The sequence below is a fragment of the Myotis daubentonii genome, chromosome 12 (assembly GCF_963259705.1).
Source record: "Myotis daubentonii chromosome 12, mMyoDau2.1, whole genome shotgun sequence".
In the NCBI taxonomy this organism is placed as follows: domain Eukaryota; kingdom Metazoa; phylum Chordata; class Mammalia; order Chiroptera; family Vespertilionidae; genus Myotis; species Myotis daubentonii.
This window is the reverse complement of record NC_081851.1, coordinates 58,364,855-58,389,123: the sequence shown is the minus strand read 5'-3', so window position 1 is coordinate 58,389,123 and position 24,269 is coordinate 58,364,855. Positions and strand designations below refer to the sequence as shown.

General features: G+C 38.6%; 1 protein-coding gene across 7 annotated transcripts in view; it reads left to right on the top strand.

Annotated features, from left to right (window-relative positions):
* MTA3 (metastasis associated 1 family member 3) overlaps nucleotides 1-24,269 on the top strand; it is a 179,512-nt gene that overhangs the window by 98,272 nt on the left and 56,971 nt on the right. For all 7 annotated transcript variants that reach the window (XR_009447997.1, XM_059659993.1, XM_059659991.1 and 4 more), the window contains exons 5-8: nucleotides 1,899-1,962; nucleotides 6,546-6,663; nucleotides 15,682-15,784; nucleotides 17,874-17,973. Coding sequence is in view for 6 of the 7 variants with exons in the window: in XM_059659993.1 (XP_059515976.1) it covers nucleotides 1,899-1,962; nucleotides 6,546-6,663; nucleotides 15,682-15,784; nucleotides 17,874-17,973 (385 nt within the window). In the remaining variant the exon portion in view is untranslated. The remainder of the gene's footprint in view (nucleotides 1-1,898; nucleotides 1,963-6,545; nucleotides 6,664-15,681; nucleotides 15,785-17,873; nucleotides 17,974-24,269) is intronic.

Below are 24,269 nucleotides of genomic sequence, written 5' to 3'. Positions count from 1 at the left end.
CTGGTTTCAGGGTGCTTAACCCAAGAACCACCGCTGCCAAGTCACTGCAGCTCGGCAGCTCCTGCATTGAGCGTCTGCCCTCTAGTGGTCAGTGCGCAACATAGGTACCAGAGTTCGGACAGTCACTTAGCCTTTTATACATATAGACTATGGACTGTATTCCCTGTAATGTGTTTATTTTTGCTTGTTATTTTGTGGGGAGAAAGTAGTGACTTTTGTTTAGAAAATTAAATACATCATATTTAGAAAATATTTCTAAGCCCTGATGAATATCTATAACTTGAACAGTCAAAATTCTTCTGTCAAGACCTGCCAGCATGGGTCAGTGGTTGAGCATCAATCTATGAATAAGGAGGTCATGTTGCCCAGTGGGGGTCCTGGAGGAGGCAGCCAATTGATGATTCTCATCATTGATGTGTTTTTTCAAAAAAAATATTTTTATTTCAGAGAGGAAGGGAGAGGGAGCGAGAGATAGAAACATCAATGATGAGAGAGAATCATTGATTGGCTGCCTCCTGCACTCCCCCTACTGGGGATCAAGCCTGCAACCCGGGCATGTGCCCTTGACCGGAATCGAACACAGGACCCTTCAGTCCGCAGGCCGACGCTCTGTCCCCTGAGCCAAACCGGCTAGGGCAGTGGTCGGCAAACTCATTAGTCAATAGAGCCAAATATCAACAGTACAGCGATTGAAATTTCTTTTGAGAGCCAAATTTTTTAAACTTAAACTATATAGGTAGGTATATTGTTATTAACTTAGGGTACTCCTAAGCTGGCCTTTGCTAAAAACGTCCTCAATCTGATTGAGGTATGTTCGCTGAGGTCGACCCCTTCCAACTCTCCCATCCACACTCGTCTTGTATACTTGTTTCGTCTATCTCCTTTCCAAAAACCGACTTCTGCGTATGGGCCACAAAGTTTCAATCGCATGTGGTATTTTGTGGAAGAGCCACACTCAAGGGGCCAAAGAGCCGCATGTGGCTTGCGAGCTGTGGTTTGCCGACCACTGGGCTAGGGCATTGTTGATGTTCCTTTCTCTCTCCCTTCCTCTCTGAAATCAATAAAAATATATTTTTAAAAATCCTCCTGTCACATATATAGCTATATTGAATTTTTCAAGCTAGTGAGGATAATTTTAAAAGTGCTCATAATTTATGCCTCTACCGGGATAACCTTACTTTTTCTCAAGTCTAGACCAGCCTTTTTAAATTGACATAATTTTCAAACTCATGCACAGGACTTAGGATCAAAGGTAATTGCTATCAAACTTCAAGGTCCGCACAAGCCTATAGATCGTTATTTGCCCCTTGCTCTGTAGAAGTTGCTAGTGTTTAAATTTTAACTAGTCTTTAGAGCAGTTTCAATAAAGGTAAGTTAGTTAATCCTGATATGAGTGTGTATTATTTTTAGGTTATCATATGCCGTGGCTTCTTTAAAAATCTGGAGGTTATATTAGATACTGGTTTTCATTGTTTATATAATTGTTTTCATTGCTTATATTTTTGCTTGAAAAATATAAAACCACCTCATATTTACTCATTATAGACTCAGAAACTGACTTAATCTGAAGGTTTTTCATTGTACTTTTTCCTTGAATAATTCAGAAATAACTATAAAATGCTTTATGATATAAGCGTTTACCGCCTAACAGCTCTTTCCATTTATAGAGGTTAGCTTCTCTATAAATGTCTACAAAAACAGTCTTATGTTTTAGATTATGCAACACCAGGATTGTAAAGCCAGTCTTACATTTATGTATATTCCTAACTGCCATTTGGATTTTTAATGCCAACTTTACATTTTGAATATTCCGTATTTTGCATACGTCACCACTGTGAAGGTGGAGTAGCCTTTCTTAAACGCTTATTTGTTCATTCACTTTTCCCCTCTTTCAACAGGGGGAAATGCAGTGTTGCCCTTCTGAATGAGACAGAGTCAGTATTGTCATATCTCGATAAAGAGGTAATTCACAATTATACTTGTTTTCTGTGTGTTTTTCCATTTTTTTGTATGAAGCCATATCTTTTGAATTAATTTCTTTTTGTACCAAATTATTGCACCACCATAGCAGTATTATAGTAAAAATATAATCACTAAAATGTATTTGGATAATTTGATTTTTCTGGTTGAGGCAAGAGTTGACAAAACCCCTGTGTCCGTCTCTCTCTTTTCAGTTGGTAATGAAAAACTGTATAAAGCACAGCACATGATTTAGCTGGTAGAAGAAATATTTTGGCTTATGAAAACATGACTTTACTGTAATTGGTCCTCTTTCCTGGTTTTTGTTTGTTTTGTTGCCATCATTGTTTTTAATAAATAGCTTTTCTTTTAGACTCTTTTAGATGAGATTTTACCATTGATGGTGTGCTTTCTTTCCTGGAACCCTAATACACTTTTTCAACTAAAAATATTTCTGTCAACTTCAAGAAAAATTTTAACTATGTTTAGCAGGTTGAATTCGAGCATGTGCTTCAAATGAAGGGAGGAAATGCTTATCAACAGAATAACCTGTATTCCACTTTATACACAGTTGTATGTGACTTATTAGCATTGGTATTATGGGGAAAATATTTTACTGTTGTTGTTGCTTCAGTATTTTACCTTTATATATAGTTTCATGGTGTTTTTGTTTTCCCTAAATCTTTATTTTATATACGTGTGTGTGTGTGTGTGTGTGTGTGTATGCGTGTGTGTATTTTTAAAAAAGAATTAAAGGGACATATTTCTTATCATACTCAAGTATTGTCCTCATATTTCAAATGAAGAAAACATAAATAAAAGGATAGCTAAAATATGTGGATCTACTATGTATTAGGAACTCTAATAAAGAAAACTAAAAGGAAATAAATATTCAAGGCAGAAAAAAAGACTAATAGTCCTTATAACTTATGCTTGTGAAATTTAGAAAAGAAGGTACTCACATCAGTCTGTCCAACAGAATGGTTGATAATAACATGGATATTGGTAATGCTATAAATTAGCACAGAAGCAGAAATAAAAGGAGGGAACATTCAATATGTTCCAGTGTATTTTATTGGAATATTTGACTGTTGAGTGGATTTTTAAAAAATGGTATTTTTTGCCTTCTATGTTATTGTTGGCAATAAGGATATGCTAAGGACTGTAATAGGAGAAAGTTTGCAAAGGTGTTTGCTTTTTTCACCACTTAGCCTTTTATCAATCTTTGAGATAGGAACTGACCTGTGGCAGTGTGTTTAAGGAAACTTTAACAAAAATTTTTTTTTTAAAAAAATCACTCAATTTCATTGATTTTAGAGAGAGAGAGGGGGAGAGGGAGAGAGAGAGAGAGAGAAACATCAACGTGAGAGAGAAACATCGATTGGTTGTCTCCCATACACACCCTGATTGGAAATGGAACCAGTAACCTTGCCGTGTACAGGATGACACCCAACTAACTGAGTCACACTGGCCAGGGCGCAAAATCTTGTTTTATGGAATACTATACTAACATTTTACAGACTGAAAGTGACCTACAGTGCCTCTACTTTTAAAGCTGATAGTGAGCCAGTGGTAACAGCTTTAGTTACCTAGTAACATTCTTTGTTGCTCCTGTCTTAAAAAATAAAGAAACAACAACTCTGATTATGTACTGACTGCCCTTACCCCCTGCCCCCCCCCCACTCTATTAAGCAGGTTTATATAATCTGCAGATTTTTTTTCTTTTCCTTAGATAGCATTTTTTTACATGCATAGATTGTCACGTAATGGTGTGACTTTTGAACAGTTCTGCTGTTTAATTTTTCTGACAGTGAACCATGATTAAAACACTGCAGAACTTCTTAGTATTTCCTTTTTGGTTTTCTCCTTTCCCATTATCACAGCCTGTAAGACCTTGAAAGGAGAAAGCTTTATAATCTAACTCTTATTTGCAGTTTGCTTGGCTGGGTCTTGGTAAAGTGCTGATGGTAATGATGGGCCCGGCCTTCCAGGATGTAATAGAGAGGTTCATGCAGTAGGTGACCCTCAGAATCATAGCCGAAAGCAAGGACAAGACTTTACCTGTTCAGATGGCCTCCATTGGTTACCCAGAATTCAGCAAAGGACTGGTGGCTGGGTCTTCTTATCCATTAGGCTCAGTAACTAGGGCTCTGTTGCATTTTATGGGACCATGGATAGTCAGGTGGGTGTGCTGATCGTGGTGGTATGTATGAATATTAATATACCTACCTATGTATACATATGAATGCTTCAGAATTTAAAGGAGAACTATAGAATTACTAGAGGCCCGGTGCACAAAAATTTGTGCACTCGGGGGAGGGGGTCCCTTAGCCCGGCCTGTGCCCTCTCACAGTCTGGGACCCCTCGGGAGATAACGACCTGCTGGCTTAGGCCTGCTCCCGGGTGGAAGAGGGCAGGCCCAATCCCTAGGTGCAGCCCCTGGTCGGGCTCAGAGCAGGGCCGATTGGGGAGTTGGGGCGCCGCCCCCTGTCATGCACAGAGCAGGGCGATTGGGAGGTTGCAATGCCACTCTCAGTCACGCTCAGGGTAGGGCCGATTGGGGGGTTGGGGCACCGTCGCCTGTCACACTGAAGGCAGGGTTGATAGGGAGGTTGCGGCGCCACCCCCTGTCACGCACAGAGCAGGGCCAATCAGGGGGTTGGGGCGCTGCCCCCTGTCACGCACAGAGCAGGGCCCATCAGGGGGTTGGGGTGCCGCCCTCTATCACCCACAGAGCAGGGCCAATCAGGGGGTTGGGGCGCCGCCATTCTCACACTCAGGGCAGGGCCGATGGGGAGGTTATGGCTCTACCCCGTCACACACAGAGCAGGGCCCGTGGGAGGGGGGGTTGGGGCACCTCACCCTGTCACCCACAGAGCAGGGCCGATCAGGGGGTTGGGGTGCTGCACCCTGTCACACACAGAGCCGCAGGGCGATCAGGGGATTGGGGAGCTCCCCCCTATCAGGCACAGAGCAGGGCTGATCAGGGGATTGGGGCGCCTTCCCCTGTCACGAACAGAGCAAGGTGGATAGGGAGGTTGTGGCCCCGCCCCCTGTCACACACAGAGCAGGGCCGATCAGGGGGTTGGGGTGCTGCCCCCTGTCACGCTGATCCTGGTGGGAGGCCTCTTGGCTCCGCTGATCCCGGTGCTGGGAGGCATATTACCCTTTTACTATATAGGGTAGAGGCCTGGTGCATGGGTGGGGGCCGGCTGGTTTGCCCTGAAGGGTGTCCTGGATCAGGGTGGGGGTCCCCACTGGGGTGCCTGGCCAGCCTGGGTGAGGGGATGATGGCTGTTTGCAGCCGGTCACACACCCTTCAGGGTGGGGGTCCCCACTGGGGTGCCTGGCCAGCCTGGGTGAGGGGCTGAGGGCTGTTTTCAGGCTGGGGGTGATGGAAGCTCCCAACCACTCCTTTTTTTCTTTTTTATTCTGGGCCAGCTTTAGCTTTGAGGCTTGGCTCCAGCTCTTAGGCCTCCGCTGCTGAAAGTAGGTTTCTGGCCTTTGCTTACAATGTTGCGATCCTGCTGGCTGAAGCCTGGTGGACTAAAGCAGGTTTCTGGGGTTTTGTTTAGCTTCTATATTTGTTACATAGTTGCTTAGAGTTATAGCTCAGAGGCCTGCAGCGGCAGGTGGGGAACGTTGGAGTCCTCCATCACTGAAGCAAGCAAGCCTCATGTTAGTTTCAAGCTGCCTGGCTGCCGGCCGCCATCTTGGCTGGCAGTTAATTTGCATATCGCCCTGGTTAGCCAATGGGAAGGGTAGCGGTCATACGCCAATTACCATGTTTCTCTTTTATTAGATAGGATAAGTAATAAATGTTTAATTAAATGTTGACAGTGTGACACTTTAATCAGTAAACTGTATAAAAGCTCAGCTCTTCTATAGTTTAATTAATATGGGTGTGTGTACATTTTTTTTTTTAAATATATTTTATTGAATTTTACAGAGAGGAAGGGAGAGGGATAGAGAGTTAGAAACATCGATGAGAGAGAAACATCGATCAGCTGCCTCCAGCACATCTCCTACTGGGGATGTGCCCACAACCCAGGTACATGCCCTTGACCGGAATCGAACCCGGGACCCTTCAGTCCGCAGGCCGACGCTCTATCCACTGAGCCAAACCGGTTTCGGCGAGTGTACATTTTAATAAAATGCGGATGGACACTCAAAAAGTAAGAGTGCCTATTATCTATGTAAGCATCCATACTGTTGAGTGTGGGCTTTGGATGTTTAAATGATTACTTGATTTTAGGTACCTTACCTTTGACGTACATGGCTTACCTTTGCTAGCCTTTCAAAATCCTGTTTTAGAGCAGTGAAATGGTTTTCTTTTAGACTAGAACAAATAATAAATCTTTATAATATATTTTTTCTAAGATATTTGTTTTGGCTTGATTTAATATTATTCTGTATTACATAATGATAATAACTTCGTGTTCTCCTTAAACATTTATGAATTTGTTCACCAAAGTGAAATTTTATACACTCTGAAGTTTTGTGGTTTCATGATCATGACATTGGATTTTTTGTTTTATAAAACGTTTACCTAGGTATTTTCTGTTTTTTTGTGTTTTTTTTTCCAGGATACCTTTTTCTACTCATTGGTCTATGACCCCTCTGTGAAAACACTATTAGCTGACAAAGGTGAGATCAGAGTGGGACCTAGATATCAAGCAGACATTCCAGAAATGCTCTCAGAAGGTATGACTTACTTTGGGTTTCAAGTACTATGAGAACATATACTGTATCTGAAAACTCAAACATTGGTTTTCTCAGTTGGGAGAAACAACTTTTAGGCTAAAGTTTAAACGGGTTCTCCCAATTTTAGAATTGCAGAAAAAAGCAAGGGATAATAATTTATTTCATCAGTTATTCATTTTTGATTTTACATTTTTAGGAGTGTTTTGGCTATTTTCTCTTTTGTTTTTAAAGGGCACACTTAAGAATGTTTATGTTGTTGAATTTGTGTTTTAATGTGGCATGCTCGTGCCTTGAGATCCTGAATGCCTGTAAGCCGTCTAGAGGAAGAGGCCATGAACTCTAGTGAGCAGTTACATTTGATGGAGATTTTGGCTGATCTGGGGAGCTTAATGTAACAAAGAGATTCCAAGCTTTGTATTTTAAAAACATCTTCCTAGCAAAACATATATTATAACGGCATACTCAAAACTTTTATTTTGTGATTTCAAAAGTAAAACATTCTTACATTAAAAAATGAAACACAAAATAGAGAAATGTATAACATAGGAAATGAATGTCATCCCCTTTCCTTCATTTGAAACCCATGTTCAATTACTCTGATCAAAAGGGCATGTTTATTTTGTTCCCACTTTGGCTTATACTTCACCCAGGAATGGTCCATGTGCAGTGGCAGGTTGCACGTTATTTTTGCAACTGCTTCTTTCAGTTAGCAGTGTATCTTCAGCATGTTTTCCCGTGTGTAGAGTAACTATTCTTTTTAGTGACTGTACAGTTCTTATGTTTGCAGAGGTATGGTAATTTCCTTTTCCAGTCTTCTGTTGATAGACTTTTAGATGTTTAGGATTTTTTTTTTTTTTTTGGTCATTACAAATGATGCTGTTAGAAAATCTGTACATATATTTATGCTGTGTAAATAGTTTTCAAGCATAACTCCTTAGAAGTGAAATGGTATGTACATTTTAGATATCTAAAATGCTTCTTTGCCAGTCCAAAATACTGTATTGTTATAAATGAAAGAACCAGATGCCTTCAGCAACACTGTGATTATGAGGGACATTTTCCCCTTCACATTTTGAATTCTCATTATTTTAATTTAAAAAAAGATTTAGAATTTGAGATTATGCTTGTCTTAGTTATCTTTAGCCCTTCTGTAAATACCTTGTGCATTTTCTCCTTGGTTATTTACCTTTTTATGTACTGGCAGGAGTTCTTTGAATATTAAAGGTAAACAAATACAAAGTATTTGCCCTTTGTCTACAGCTATTAAAGCACACCTCCCCTACTTCATTATTTTATTTTATTTTTTAAAAATATATTTTATTGATTTTTTACAGAGAGGAAGGGAGATAGAGAGTTAGAAACATCGATGAGAGAGAAACATCGATCAGCTGCCTCCTGCACATCCCCCACTGGGGAAGTGCCCGCAACCCAGGTACATGCCCTTGACCGGAATTGAACCCGGGACCTTTCAGTCCGCAGGCCGACGCTCTATCCACTGAGCCAAACCGGTTTCGGCCTTCATTATTTTGTTTTTAAGACATTTTAACAGTGATGTAAATATATTTTATTTAATTTTTTGTCATATAGAAGTTTAGAATTTATTAATCTTTTTCTTTAAGATCTGTGTGGTTTGCATTATTCACAGAAAGGCCTCCATGTTTATTTCTCTGATTATTAAAGCATATGAGCTCTTCCATAGGTTCTTCTCGCTACCTTGCTTTCCTTCTAGAATATGTATGCAGAAAAGTTAGATCAACAGGTACTCAGGATAGAGTTTGTGAACCGTAGGACACATTGATGTCAGTCGTGGGTAGGTGGGATGGCTGTGAATAATGCAGTCTGCAGACTTTTGCATTTTCATGAACTTCAGTACCAGGAAAGGTCAGTCAGTAATGATTAAGCCTGGCGAACAGAATGCTATGTCTGTATTCAACTGTGTTGGGACATGTGTTTTTTTAACTGGACTATATCAATTTACTATAGGCTGGGAGATTGCATTTACTCACATTCTGATTGGTGCAAACCGGCTTGTCTTCCAGAAACAATTTTTGGATATTTATAGTCCTTCATGTTTGATATTAGACTTATATCATTTAGTGTTCACTAAATTATTATTAAAAAACACTTGATTTTAAAATGTTACCAATAGTGCTGTAATGGTATAATGGATAATTTTTTACTCTGGATATAACTGGAAAATATGTTCCTAAAAGTGCAATTGCTAAATCATAGGGCACATGTGTTTGAAATTTTTACAAAATGTCAACTTGTCTTCCAGGTAGTCATTTATAGGTGGGCTTTTTCCTTGTTGTAATTAAGGTATAATTTATATGTTGTAAGTACATTTCACCCTTTTTAGTGTACAGTTCTATGAGTTTTTGACAAATGTGTATGCTCTTAGTGAGATAGTTTAGTAAGTCCATCTGTGCACAGGCCAAAAGCCAGGAACATCCCTGGTGCTCATGTGTGTACAGGCACCCAGCCCAAGTCCTATGTATCCTGGGCTGCCCTTTATTACTCCTCCCTGAACTCTGATCTCTCCCTTCTTCAAACTGTGCAGACCTGATGCTCATGTAATCCTTAATGCTATTCTTATTATTTGACTTTTGCCATTTTGTACTGCCTGAGTCATTGATTGTGTGGTTCTCCCTTGAGGACTGAGCATAAGCCTAGGTATATAAAAAGTCTAGAAATTTTGTGTATTGCTCATGTAGACATACCTGCTGAACAAAGTAATGAAGCTGGGATGTTTCACGTAACAGTGGGCAGAAAAATCAGGTCATGCAATCTCACGAGTTCCCATTTATCCAAAAACCATTTAAATATAATATTTGTCCCTGAAATTCAAAAGTCTAGTCAGAGTGATATAATTTGCAAAACATGTCCACCTAGCTTAGAATTTCAAAAAATTATTTTAGGAAACAATAATACATAAAATGCAATAATTTACTCAGTAGTCCTCAAAATGGACTTGAGGTTCTTCTAAGTAAGAGGAATGATTCTAGACAGCTGTGTCATTGGGATAGTTACACCAGTTATCTGATAAAGGCATTCTTTGTATTTAGAAAATGTGACTCAATGTTCACTAATAAAATAGATCTTAGAGCTAATTAACAAATACTAATTGCCTTTAATATAATGTTTCTCCTGATAGTCTTGTTACAAACTTTATTTAGGCACTAAAACCTTTTCTTTAAATGAAATATTACACAACATGACCTTAAATAATATAAGAAAAATTAGGTAATTATGGGTGAGGTGGGGGGAGAAGGCCCTATTAAATCTCTTAAGGTGTCCTAGGGAACCTTGGGATTCCGCTACAAGTTGAAAGCTGCTGTTCGGTACTTCACATTTCTTAGAATCTCACCTCTTCAACACGTAGTCAAAATACCCAAATTAAATTTGCACAGTTAGAAATACTTAGGATGAAATTCCTTTGTAACATAGCATAACAAAAGGGCTCCACTGTATTCTCTTTGCTTCTGTCCATTTTTTTTAAATCTTAAAATTATTTTATTGCAAATAATAGGAATCGTGGAAGATAATGATGCAATTACACTGGAAATAAAAGTAGTAGTACCTCAGATCATCCCTTCTAAGTCACTGTTAACTACTGTTATTAATTTAACATATTCTCCCAGACTGTTACATAAATATTCTATAGAGACCCATAAAAGTATATTCCAAGCAAAGTTTCATGTGTTAGAGATCCAACTTTACTTTATCTATCTCTTATATGTTTTATGACAGGGCAAGTTTTCCCTTACTGTTTTTTTAAAATTTCTTAGTGGAAAGATCGCATCTCTTAAGATTTTTTCCCCCTTACTGTGGTAGTTTATCAACAATTAGTCAATTTCTTCTCTTCCAGATTTATTGGGATTCTGATTGAAATTGTATTAACATTATATATTACATTGGAAGGTGATTGATCATTTCATAATATTGAGCAGTATGTGGGTCTGCTTTTGAGATTTCTGTTCTGTTCCACTGGTCTATTTGTTCCTGCTCTAGTAACTCACTGTTTTAATTATAGAGACTTTGAGATATGTGTTAATATCTGGTGAGGATAGTCGCTGTATCATTTTTCGAAATGAGTTTTATTATCAGCTTGACTAACACCAGAGAGGAAAAATAACAATCTTCCTATTTTTATTGGGGTTTGCCATTAATTTTTAAATTATTTTAAGGAGAACAGACATTTTGATGAGGTTAAAACATCTTAACCAGAAACAAGGGATGTCTTGCCCTTTGTTCAGGCCATTTTTGGGTCTGTGGGAGTTAAAAAAAAAAAGATTTAGTCATGTAGTTTTGTGTATTACTAGGTAAGCTTATTTTTAAGTCTATAATTTATTGGCTTATTTGTAAGTATTCAACTTTAACAAAGAAAAACACCATATTTTTCATATAATTGAAGAAGTCACTTTAGATTCTTATTTCAGCTTAAAGCATTTAGCATATACTAAATGTTTCTTTTCAGTTATAAATAGGTAGTCAATTACTAGTAGATACAAGATTTAAAGAACTTCTTTTTTCTAATTAATATTTTTGTCAAGGGAGAGGGTGTTGGGCTGCAAATAGGTATGCCAGTGGCTAAACCACACTTGAAAAACATGGACATTGTTGTCATAGAAACTTCCGTATATAGCTAGTACCTGTTTGCAGGGAAATTAAATAGTAGGAAACATCATATTCAAGAATGGATATTTATGGCCCTGGCCGGTGTGGCTCATTTGGTTGGTTGAGCGCCAACTTGTACACTAAAAGGTCACTGGTTCGATTGCTGGTCAGGGCACTTGCCCAGGTTGTGGGCTCCATTTCTGGTTGGGGTGCATGTGGGAGGCAGCTGATTGATGTCATTGATGTTTCTCTTTCTCTTCTCCCTTCCCCTCTCTCTAAAATCAATAAAAACAGTTTTTAGAAAAAGAACAGATATTTACTTTGATGCTCTTAAGTGGGTACATTTGATCAGTGGCCAGATTCCAGTTTGCACTGGCATGGGTTGCAGAACTAGAATTAATATCCTGAGGAGGTGGCAACATCAGCACCATGTCAGAATATATTATAGGCTTACATTCTTTGTGTACATATCTTGATGGATTCTAAGATATTGTTGTGGCATTTGTCTTGCTAGGGAATAAATCTTTTTGTGACTTTAGAGTTTCATTTATGACTGCTCACCATCTAACAAACTCTTGAATATCTGGATTGGTATGTAGTTTGCAAAGGAAGGTAAAGGGTTCTTTGAGATTTTAAACCTTTTATTGAATTTGAATAAAGCACCTAGAGAATTTTCTGTACAAAAAGAAATTATAATGTGCAAATTTTTGAATTATTAATTCACTGTGCTGTAACACTGAACATTTAAGAAAGAAATCTATTTACATATTAAATTAAAATTGTGGCTGCTAAAAAGTATAATAACATTAAATTATTAAACTACAATGAGTGGACTCACAGGTTTGGGTAAAACCTGGCTGTGCTATGTTTTAGCTGAATAACCTTGGAAAAACTGTTCAACGCCTCTAAGTTCACATTTCTTCCCCTTTAAAAAGGGGATAATGTATGTACATATAGAGGGGACAAAAGTAGGTCTACAGTTGTATGTGAAAGAGCTTATTCTTATTATTTACTAATTATTGTATTATTTTCCATACGAACAATTGTAAACCTATGTTTGCTCCACCCTGTATAATAGCGTTGTGATGACCAAATGAAGTAATTTATTTAGCACAGCTCTCAACACATTGTTAGCTACTACAGTTGCTTTCCCCTGGTCACCACTGTCTGTTGCTACTAGTTCAATACTCTTGTCAGTGTTTGAGAACTTCAGGAGGCTCCATCTTTGAGAGTTAAAGAGTTACATTAATATAGTCTCCCTGCTGCAACATATGCTTTAAGACCTTGAATTAGCTCATGTGCAGTAGGTAAGTAGGAAAATGTCATTATGGTGTGGAAGTTGGGTTAGTTCATCTAAAGCATGTATTCTCACAGAGAGCTTAAGAGAAAAAAAAAGATGGACATTCTACAGAAATGTCTTCCTCTAGTGTAAGTAGTGGCTGATTTAGTGGCCTCAAAATCTGTGGCACTTTCTACTGTGTTAAAACTATATGGCTGTCTAAACACTATATTGCACAACTGAAGCCAATGCAAAATACTAAAAGTAAATTGTAATTGAAAAAAAAAACAACACCCAACTATGGGGAAGCTTGGAATTATAGATGAAGGGGCTTATGAAGATATTTCCCTGTGTTCAAAAACATCTGCAACCTGAATTCCATTGTTTATTTTATTGAAACTGTACACATGACTTATATCTCAGTGGAGGAAGCATTAGTCCAGGGTTTAAGGGGACAAAGGATTGATTGACCTTTGTGCTTGGTGCCAAAATAGGATGCTAATATACAATTCATACAGTTAGTTGGTAAATACATTTCATGGGAATTCAGGTATTAGGGAGCGCTTCATGAACTGGATGATTTGATGATGTGGGACTTGAGGGCAGATTATCATAAATGGGGGAGGAAAGTAAGATTATTGCGATGATTGGAATGAACAGGAGTAGAGCGTGGAATTAATCTTGGTCTAGTCCAGTGGTTCTCAACCTTCTGGCCCTTTAAATACAGTTCCTCATGTTGTGACCCAACCATAAAATTGTTTTTGTTGCTACTTCATAACTGTAATGTTGCTACTGTTATGAATTGTAATGTAAATATCTGATATGCAGGATGGTCTTAGGCGACCCCTGTGAAAGGGTTGTTCGACCGCCAAAGGGGTCGCGACCCACATGTTGAGAACCGCTGCTCTAGTCTTCTGGCTCATACTACAGTTACCAAGACCATTCCAAAGAGTACTCCTTACACTTAGCTGAGAATTTAGTTATATAGATTCCAAATATAGATTCCAAATAAGGTTACTCAAGAGCTTCTTAAAAGTTTTTTTTTAATTGTAAAGAAGTGATCAAACTGTTATATAAATGTTATATGTTGAATCCAAAATGGGGAATCCTTATTTAATAGTTTAGAGTGACTGTTTGATATTTCTATCTTCATTTTGTTGTTGCTATTTTTGTTCTCATTTCATGGATATTAATCTGTATCTTAGGTGTTAGTATAAGTGCATCCAGGAGTGTTTTCTTATTGTTTGCAGCAAATTTATTTTAGAATTCTTATATGGGATTCTCTTTGTGCTGTGTGCTGCAGAATGAATAGGTGGGATTGAAATATCAATTTTACTAGAATTTGAAAATTAAATATCAGTTTTACCCTTTCGTTCTGGAGTATATAACAGAGAGGGGCGCAATACTGAGTAGCATTGTCATTTTATCTGGTATTATTTAAAAATTAAGATATTAAATTTTTATTTTCATCATTACTATCTTTTTTTTTTTTTTTTTTTACCATTACTATTTAACTTGCTTAAAATATATTACTGGAAGATATAGGGAAGTATAAATGTGACATTCTCCTTTCTCAAGTTTTACACAGTTTGCAAATTTTTTGTTTTTTAACTATGAACCTAATGTTGAATGTCTTGGCTCAGCATGCTGAGGATTGTAAACAGTGAAAAATGAAATCCTTTCCAACACTTCAGATCTGTTTGGCCCAGTACTCTTTCTACTCTGCGTGCGTTTCTGTGTGTTAGGGGTGGCGATTGGCTCTCTGGTTATCTGCCTTTGAACAAGGGGCAGGATGGGCAAGTCCCCAACCTGACAGCAGTGGCCGGCTTAGGAGACTACAGGTAGAATGGCTGATTCTGTCCTCCCTCTTTCTCTGTTTGAGCCATTGATGCTTGCTTGTTCCTGTACCAGGACTGAACACATTAGAAGCCCATAGCCTGAGCTTGTCAGGGATGTTTAGCTTCATAGTATGTCAGTCAGTGCAAGGCACTGCCTGATTTTGTAGTTGGAGTGATTCAAAAGCAAAACAAAGCCAAAACCAGTTCCTAGCCTGATAGGAAATCCATAGCTGTAAATCAAAATTTCAGTCAACTCCCAAATCTGTTCCCCATCATTATCCTTTGTCCTCATATTGAGTCCTGCCTGATAGTTATGTCTCTTTGTGAGCTATTCCTGAAACAAAGTTTCCTGCATTATCTCAGTCTTCTTTCTAATAATGCCAGCACCATCCCTGTAGTTTTCGAGGCTTGAAATCTACCCGCTGCCTCCAGTCTGTCCCTGACATTCCTAAATCTCCCCTTGCTGTCTGTTGTCATTGTCAATGTCATGTCGTTTCTGTCTTCATCGGGTATGTCCATAGAGCAAATTACATACCACTGTTAAGTGTGAGAGGAGAAGTTTGATTCTGGTCTTGTCACCCCCGTACTAAAAAGGCAAGAGCTTCTCATTACCTCCCTTTTCAGAAAATCTATGTGGCATCTTCAGTAACATGTTCATAGTCCACTTCCTTAGCTATCTCCCCTGATTCCCCTTAACGTACTCCTGACGAAACAAACTACTTTTCCAATCACATTTGGGAGCCCCTGACTTTGCTCATGTTCCTTTCTGAGTCTTACGTCCTGTTCTTCTGCCAGTGGACTCCTTTACCTTCCAGTTCTTAGCAGAAATGCCACCTCCTGCATGACCTCACTCCCTAACTAGCCTGAAATGATTTCTCTACAGTCATATCTGTATGTCTCTTATGACATCTAGGGTTTTTGGTGTTTTTTTCATTTGTAGCATAGTTATTTATGTATAAGTTTTATTATAGTTTAAGCGTCTTTCTGCAGGAATGCTTTCTTTTTTGTTTTTATATCCCTTAGCATGAGGCTTAGTGCCTCACCCATACAAGTATTCAGGAAATAACATGTTAATGACAAATGAAAATACCATATGGTGTGGTTGCATTTTTATCAGTGTTCACTTTACAAAGTGTTCTACATTTGCTGTCTGAAAGAATGTACCAAAAAACCATGAACATTTACCCTACATTTTTAATGCTGTGGTTACCGCAGTCATCAGTCAGATGTGACCGTGTATGTGCCTTATGGGTAATAAGACTCCATTTCCTTGCTCTCGGACAGGAGAATCAGATGAGAGGGAACAGTCAAAATTGGAAGTTAAAGTTTGGGACCCAAATAGCCCACTTACAGATCGACAGATTGACCAGTTTTTAGTTGTAGCACGGTGAGTATGACACATTGCGTGAAAACATCTTTTCTTTCTATAAAATAATTTATACATATTTTCTTTTCTTTGTATTCTGCTTTTTTCATTGGTTGTATTTTTTTAAAGTTATGTAAGAAAGCCTAATATCTGTCACACCACTTCCTAAATAAAATGGTTTATTATCATTAGTTTCTGTTTTAAAAATGAAATAGATTTATTAAGTTTCATAGATTAAAAAATAAACACACCTTGTAAAAATGTAAGCACTGTACAAAAGTATAAAGAGGAAATTCAACTCCTAGAATCCCATGTCTTTAATTTCAAGGATGATTAGTCATGTGTCAAGAATAATTTGTGCCTCAAATTCCTCTTACCTGCACCCATGCATGGGGAAGGCCTACTGCTGAGCATATGGCTTTCCTTTGAGAGCTCTAAGCCTGCCTGCCAAACTGCCTCTCCACCTGACCCCTTTTTCCTGTTTTCTTGATAAAATGAATGGGATAGAAATTTATTTTTATTGTTTTACTTATAAAAGCAAATGATGTTTGCCTGGCTGGTGTGGCTCAGTGGTTGAGAGTCAACCCATGAATCAAGAGGTCCCTGGTTAAATTCCTCCTGCAAAGCAGAAGGGAAATGAGATTATCATAGCATTGTAATAGAAAAATTAGAAAAAAACCAGGAGTACATCAGCAAGCAATAATACTTAAATGGAATATTACTTTACAACAATTAAAATGAATGAATTAGAGTTATATGTAGCAAAGAGAGAAATCTCAAAAATAAAGTAGAGCCTGGCCAGACTGGCTCAGTTGGTTGAGAGTCATCCAGTGTACCAAAAGGTTGCCAGTTTGATTCCTGGTCAGGACACATACCTGGGTTGTAGGTTTGATCCCTTTTGGGGAGGATAGTGAGAGCAACCAATCAATGTTTTTCTCTCACATCACTGTCTACCTCCCTCCCTTCCTTCTTCCCTCCCTTTCTTCCTCTCTCCCTCCCTCATCCTACTGGTGGGAGTATGAGTTGGTATAGCTGCTTTGGTAAACTGTTATCATCTAACGAGAAGACCCATATGCAGATGGCATGAATATCACTATCCAAACTGGAAACAAATATCCATCATCAGTAGAGTGGCGGGAGTGGGGGGGGGGGGGGGGAGCATCATGCAGAGGATGCGCCACAGCAAGGAGAATGAATGAACACAGCTACAGCTAGCAGCATGTGTGAATCCACAAACATAACTTTGAACAAAAAAAGATGGACACGAAAAGAGTACATAGTATTTGGTTCTATTTAAGTTCCCAAATGAGCAAAATGAACCTGTGTGTAGTGTTAGAATCCAGGATAGTGGTTCTTTTGGAGGAAGAGGGAGAGAGGGAGTCGTGTAGGGTGCTGTCATCTTCTGTTTCTTGACCCTGGATATTGGTGACATGGATGCATTCACTTTGCCAGAACTGCGTAGCTGTACAATGTGTACTATGTGTGCTTTTTTGTTCACGTGTTATAGTTTAATTACAACATTTTTAAAACTTTTTCTTAGCTAACGTGTTTAAAAGAGAGATAGACAAGGAGCAAGTCATTGTCGTTTCATGCTTTATTTCTTGAAGTTAGGGTTCGTTACATGTGGGAAGTCTTTCTAAATCATATGATAATCAGTGTGGTAATTCTTAAAAATGGAAATATATATTGAGGCCTCATAAGAAGAGGTTGACTATATTTCAAGAAAAAAATATTACTGGGATTTCACAATTTGGGCTAAAAAAAGGGGGTCAGAACTTGCTTTGCAGTAATAGTTGAATTCTAGCTAATTTAATTCTCATTTTTTAGCACATTTGAATGCCAAATTGTTTACTCTGTGGCATTTCAAAATAGATCTTTCCCTCCTTTATGCCTCACAACCTACTTTTTCTTTTAATTTACTGGTAATGACTCACATGGTAAATTGGCTTGTCAATTCTTAAATTTTATACAAAATACTATTTTTATTTGGTACTTGATTTTCAAACATCCAAGAACTTGATTTTTCATTCACCACCAAAATGTGTTTCTTTAAATATAAAAAAAATAACAGAGTCTTGATTTTCCCTCTTTGTTTTTGTGGTTTATTTAGTGCTGTTGGGACATTCGCTCGAGCCCTTGATTGCAGCAGTTCTGTACGGCAGCCTAGTTTGCATATGAGCGCAGCTGCAGCTTCCCGAGACATCACTCTGGTAAGATGCTTTTTGAAATTTTAGGGTTCTTTCTGCTGCTACTTGTTTAATTTTAAACCCAAAATAGCAGTGTTGTAGACATGAGAGCATATCTTGGCTATTATGTTCCTTCTAGGCAGGATCCTCCAGTGTTTCTGTCTCTTTTGTTTTCTTTAGTATTTAGCAGTCTGGAGGTCACTTTTATATTACATCTAATATCCTAAATTATTTATTACTATAATTGTTAATTATTTTTTTAGCAGAAGTATACTCAGAGGCTCAGGAAATTCTGTTTTGGTCTGTTTATACAACTGGTTTCAGAGATAGGATTTGGATCTGTTCTTGATTCCTACTGAGGAGTTCTCGCTACCAGATTAGTCTTCTTTTTCATTCTCACTAAAATGGTTTGGGTTTAAATATTATTATTGTTATCTATCTTGGATTAGGCAGCACTGAAGAAAATCTGCAACATTTAAATGCCTTGGTTTCCTGCTTTACCTACTCTAAGTTCAGCTTTACTTGGACTCTTTCTATATGTTGTTCTTGTGTTGAAATTAGGTTTTTGGTGCCATAAAATTGACATCTTTTAGAAGTTGCAAAAGCAGGAAGAAATCGCCTTTTGTTATTCAGATGTTATGATCTGCATCTTTAATACTGTTTGCCCAGCTGTGTCAGGCCTTCCACTTTGATGTTAAAATATAAGATCCTGAGGCATTTCTAGAAAAATAGTGGGACTGGTTAAAAATTGATTATTAAAATGTTGATGACGAGTTTTGCTGATTGTTTTCCAAAAAGAACATGTGAAAGGCTAAGTTGTTTTGTGCTTTTAAATGAGAATTGATTTATCATTCAGCTGAATCTGGAGAGTCAAGTTCTTTCTTTTCTTTCAGTGTTTGCAGGCCTGTAAGAGATCAGGTAGTACCTTTCTCCTTCAGGTGACCAGACCATGCATCCAAAGACCTCCCAGTGCAGAGAGGGCAGGGCTGGCGAACTGCAAGAACCTGGGTAGCCTATCAAGTGGTTTTCTTGTGGTTTTTCCTGTGAGGACTGCAGCTGGGCTTTCAGTACTCCTAACCTGACACATCCATTTATCCGAGACAATCAATGTATGCCACTTGTCAAATCACCAGTAATTTTTTAGGAGCAGGTACTTAATCTACCAGCAGATTGCTAGGTCTAACTTCCTCATAGCTAGACTGTGAATTTCAAACACTGCAAGTCTAAGGTATATAATAAGAGTATTGAAGCCATGGAGGCTTCATAGATTTCACCCTTGTTTCATTAAAAAGTGAAGTGGAGCCCTAACCGGTTTGGCTCAGTGGATAGAGTGTCGGCCTGGGGACTAAAGGATCCCAGGTTTGATTCTGGTCAAGGGCATGTGCCTTGGTTGCGGGCACATTCCCAGTAGGGGGTGTGCAGCAGGCAGCTGATCGATGTTTCTCTCTCATCGATGTTTCCAACTCTCTATCCCTCTCCCTTCCTCTCAGTAAAAAAATCAATAAAATATATTTTTTAAAAAAAGTGAAGTGTAACAAAAAAAGAAAGAAAAGTAAAGTGTATTTTGTATAATATGCAAAGGAAAAAAATCATCTGTTTACAACAATAACTACATTGACCTTTCCTCCACCCCTTTGAGGAAACAAAATTCCTTAGAACAAAGTAAACCTTGAGGTGGTTAGTAAGTAGTAGTTGGTGGATGTTCTAGCCTGTTACTTCATGTTTGTTGTCTACACCCACATTTAAAGGCTGGAGGGTGGAGTGCCATGTGCATTGTTAGGGAGGTATGGCGGGGGCAAAGCCTCAGTCTCAGAGAATAGGTAATTGTGTAGACACTGGATTTCTCTTTTGCCTGGACTCTGAGGACTAAATTTGGAAGGTAGGATACCAGAAAAAGAATTTTTTGAGTTGTTTGGGGCTTAAGCAGTCGTCTAGGATAGACTGTATTAGAGATAATGGTGAGGTAACTTATATAAAGATTCACATTTAATTAGTGACAGAATCAGGACTAGAAACTTAGGCCTCCCAGTGCTAAGTCTGATTCTGGGAAAGGTCAGGATGTGTTGATTCAGTAGAGAGGAAATTTTATCCTGAAACCTCTCTAATTCCTATATGTGTGATCTTTTAAAAATGCAACTTTGATTTTGCTGTTTCCTATCTTATATCCTTTCAGTGGCTTTTGATTGCGTTTAGGGTAAAAAACAACAACACCCACACCAGTCAACAAGACTAGGGGATTTTGCCTGGCCTGTTTCTCCAGTCCCTTGCCCACACTTTCCTCTGTGTCCTCTGGGCTCTAGCCAGGCTGTATCCTTCCTTTGGTTCCATGTCCAGTTCCGTTTGCCTGAATACTCTCACAGCCCCACCAAGGTAACTCCAGTCTTTTTTAAAATCTTGTCTAATCCATCAGTCTGGGGCAGGCTACTTTGTGATGTGCTCATCCAGAGAACCAATGATGTTCCTCCATGTTAGTTGTTTATAATTAAACACTCATTTTTGTGATTATCTGCTTAATGTCTGTTTTTCTCCTTCCCATTCCCCACATGTCAGCTTGTAATATTCATTAATGTATGATTATATCTGTTTTTCCTCATTGTTGAATCCCTAACAACAAACATAGGTGTTCAGTAAATATTTGACAGGCGGGGATACTCACCACTATACTAAGGAGGAAGAAGACTTCAGTAAATATTTGAGAATGAACAACTTAATTTCTATTTCTGGGACAGATTTAAAAAAAAATAGGTCATTGGAGTATATTATTTCTATTTTATTGTTTTAATCTTTTACTGAGTACATCTCATCACTGAGATGAACTATTTGAATTCTAATATTGTATCATCAGAGCTATACATACCATCTGAAGGCCAGGAGTCATACAAAGATTTAAGTTGGAAAAACTTGATTAAAAATTGTAGTAAAATATATACAACATAGCAGTAAAATTCATCACTTTAACCATTTGTAAGTAAACTGTTCTCTGGCATTAAGTAGCCACATTATTGTACAGCCAGCCGTCAGCACCAGCCATCTACAGAACTTTTCATTTCCAGCTAAAAGTCTATACACATTAAATAGTAACTCCCCATTGCCTGTTCCCTAGCCCTTGGCAGCCGTAATTTTACTTCTTGTCTCTTTGAATTTGACTATTGTAGATACCTCATATAAGTGGAACCATACATTCTTTGCCCTTTCGTGACTTGCTTATTTCACTTAGTTAATGTCATTTAGTTAAGTTTCATCCATTTTGTAGTATGTGTCAGCATTTCTTTCTTTCTTTCTTTTTTTTTTTATTAAATATGTTTTATTGACTTTTTACAGAGAGGAAGGGAGAGAGATAGAGAGTTAGAAACATCGATGAGAAAGAAACATCGATCAGCTGCCTCCTGCACACCCTCTACAAGGGATGTGCCCGCAACCAAGGTGTATGCTCTTGACCGGAATCGAACCTGGGACCTTTCAGTCCACAGGCCGATGCTCTACCCACTGAGCCAAACCGGTTAGGGCCATTTCTTTCCTTTTTAAGGCTAAATAATAATATTGCACTGTGTGTGTGCATCACATTTTGTTTATCCATTCACCCATCAATAAAAACTTGGATTGCTTCTACCTTTGGCTGTTGTGAATAATGGTATGACTTATGCAAATGGATACACTTTTATGATTCTATGGTTTTCCTCCCCTGGAACTGTAGCTTATGATCCATATAGTCTTATGCAAGTGACTTAACCTCCCTGTGTCTGTTTCATCATCTGCAGTGGAAATAGTAATACAACCTATCCACCCTGCTTCAGGGGTTATGGTCTGACAAGAAGAAGTATTATAGACATACCTCTGTAAGTTGCTAATTAGTGTATCCAAGCACATGGAACTTGATGGAACTGGAGTAGCTCTCCAGAACATGCCTTAGGGCTGGTTTTCCTGGGCCCCGCGTTCTCTGAGGGGCATAGAACTCTGTGACATTGGCTGTCCAGACTGGATGGAAGACATCTGATTTATAGCTGTCACAAGTCTTTTCGAGCTTCCATCAACATTCCAGAAGAAATTAGAATCAACAGCTTATATCCTTCGTTTAAGGTAATGTTCACAAACACTGGGCTTTTAGCCTCTTGAAACCCCATTTAAGGCCCTGTCCTCACTGGGAGAGAAAGCGGGCTATATTCTCAAATGCCCTGAACCAAGACCTTTGGCACCCTCTCTCCAGCTTCCAGAAGGGTCTGTCTCTGAGTTACTATGCAGCATCAGCTTGAGGATTAAATGAGATAATGCTTGTAAATAATTTAGAACAGTGTCTGGTGCCATATAAGAGCTCAATAAATATTCACAATTAGTTATTAATGTTGAGATGATGATGATGATGATGATGACAATGACAATGATGCATTTCCCCCACAATCTTCATTGAGTTTCATTTAATTCTGATTTTGTAGCATTATAAGGGGCTTTGTGATGCTATTTTTATTGTCATTGTAGATTATCACATTTGAATATGGTCGTTAGGCCATGATTAACCACACATTTTAGTATGATTGTTACAAGAATATCACTCTATAATTTCTCCTTACAACAAGGTATAATGTTTATAGTAAAAATTTTCCCATCAAGAAAAACTTAGAAAAAAGAGGAAGTTGATTTAACCAATAATAATTTCAGTTATCAGATATTAACTCTTTATAAAAATGGTAGCCATCAATCTTGCGAGTGACTCTTTATTTGTGAGTCCTAGTCAAGTCACACTTTTCATTTAGGACCTTGAGGATACTGGAGATTTGAAGAGAGCTTGCAAATCACAGTCATCACATTATTTAAAGAAATTGTACTCAGCAGAATATATAAATCTTTTGGTTAACATTTTAGGCATTAACTTACTAGTACACCAGAAATCTAGTCTTCAAAATGAATATAAAATTGATAAAATGAGAACTCATATAATTTTTTAAAAAGTCAATTTGCTTATGAGTACTATCTCATAAGCAAAGCTGTACAATTAGAACTAATGGACTATCATTGCAGTAAAAAATATGCAACGTGAAATTTTCCTTCTAAATACTTTATTAAGGCAATAATATTCTACATTATGCACACTTTTTGTCTGATGATCGTTAAAATGATATTAAATGAGCTTAGAAATGCTGTAAATTGTCCTCAGAGAATTGTTTGTGTGTGTTAAGGTATATTTATCCATCTTTTTCTTTCAAATTTAAGCTTAAATTAGTTTTTCTTTTTGGTATATGTAGCCTTTCACTCTACTTTTTCTCCCATGAATCCATGAATTTAAGAAGCATCAGAAAAATCACTGTAGATCTGAACTATGGAGAAATATAATGAAAATTGTTTTAAGTTCTTTGTCTAGGGTTAGGGTTAAGAGATGTGGATAGAGGAAGAAGGGAGAACCAAGATGGCGGCATAGGTTAACGCCGGAGTTTGCTGCTTTGAACAACTACTTCAAAAGTGAAACCAAAAAACGGAAGGGACATCACCCAGAACCACAGGAACGCTGGCTGAGTGGAAGTCCTACAACTAGGAGGAAAGAGAAACGCATACTGACACTCAGAGGAGGCGCAGTGCTTAAGTCAAATTCTGAGGTGCGGAGTGCGTGGAGCGGGCTGGCGGCGGAGGGCGCGTTTGTTGTTTTCAATCGGGAGGGAGTCGCAGACTCTGAGCTCCAGATACAGGCGAGTCTTTAGGGACCCAGGCTCAAACGGGAGAAGCGGACTGTCTGGCTTCGGTCAGAGCGAGTGCAGCTTTCTCTCCGAGCCTTGCAGCGGGTGCTGGGACTCAGAGAGGCAGAGCCCCTGGGGACAGGACTGAGAGCCGCCATAACTGCTCTCTCCGGCCCACCCTGTTGATCCTGTTCGACCCACCCCGCCCAAGCCCTGCACAGAGGCATTTACCGGATAGCCTCAGGCAAAGGCTAGATTAGCACCTCCCTAGAGGACAGAAGTTCTCTCACTGCTGACACAGCTGATTCTCATAGCCACTTGGCCTGGAGGTCAAACCCTCCCTGGGATTAGCTACAACAATCAAGATTTATCTATAAGACTGCGAACAAAGACCACTAGGGGGTGCACCAAAGAAGCATAACAAAATGCGGAGACAAAGAAACAGGACAAAATTGTCAATGGAAGAAATAGAGTTCAGAACCACACTTTTAAGGTCTCTCAAGAACTGTTTAGAAGCTGCCGATAGACTTAATGAGATCTACACGAAAACTAATAAGACCCTCGATCTTATATTGGGGAACCAACTAGAAATTAAGCACACACGGTCTGAAATAAAGAATATTAAACAGACGCCCGACAGCAGACCAGAGGAGCGCA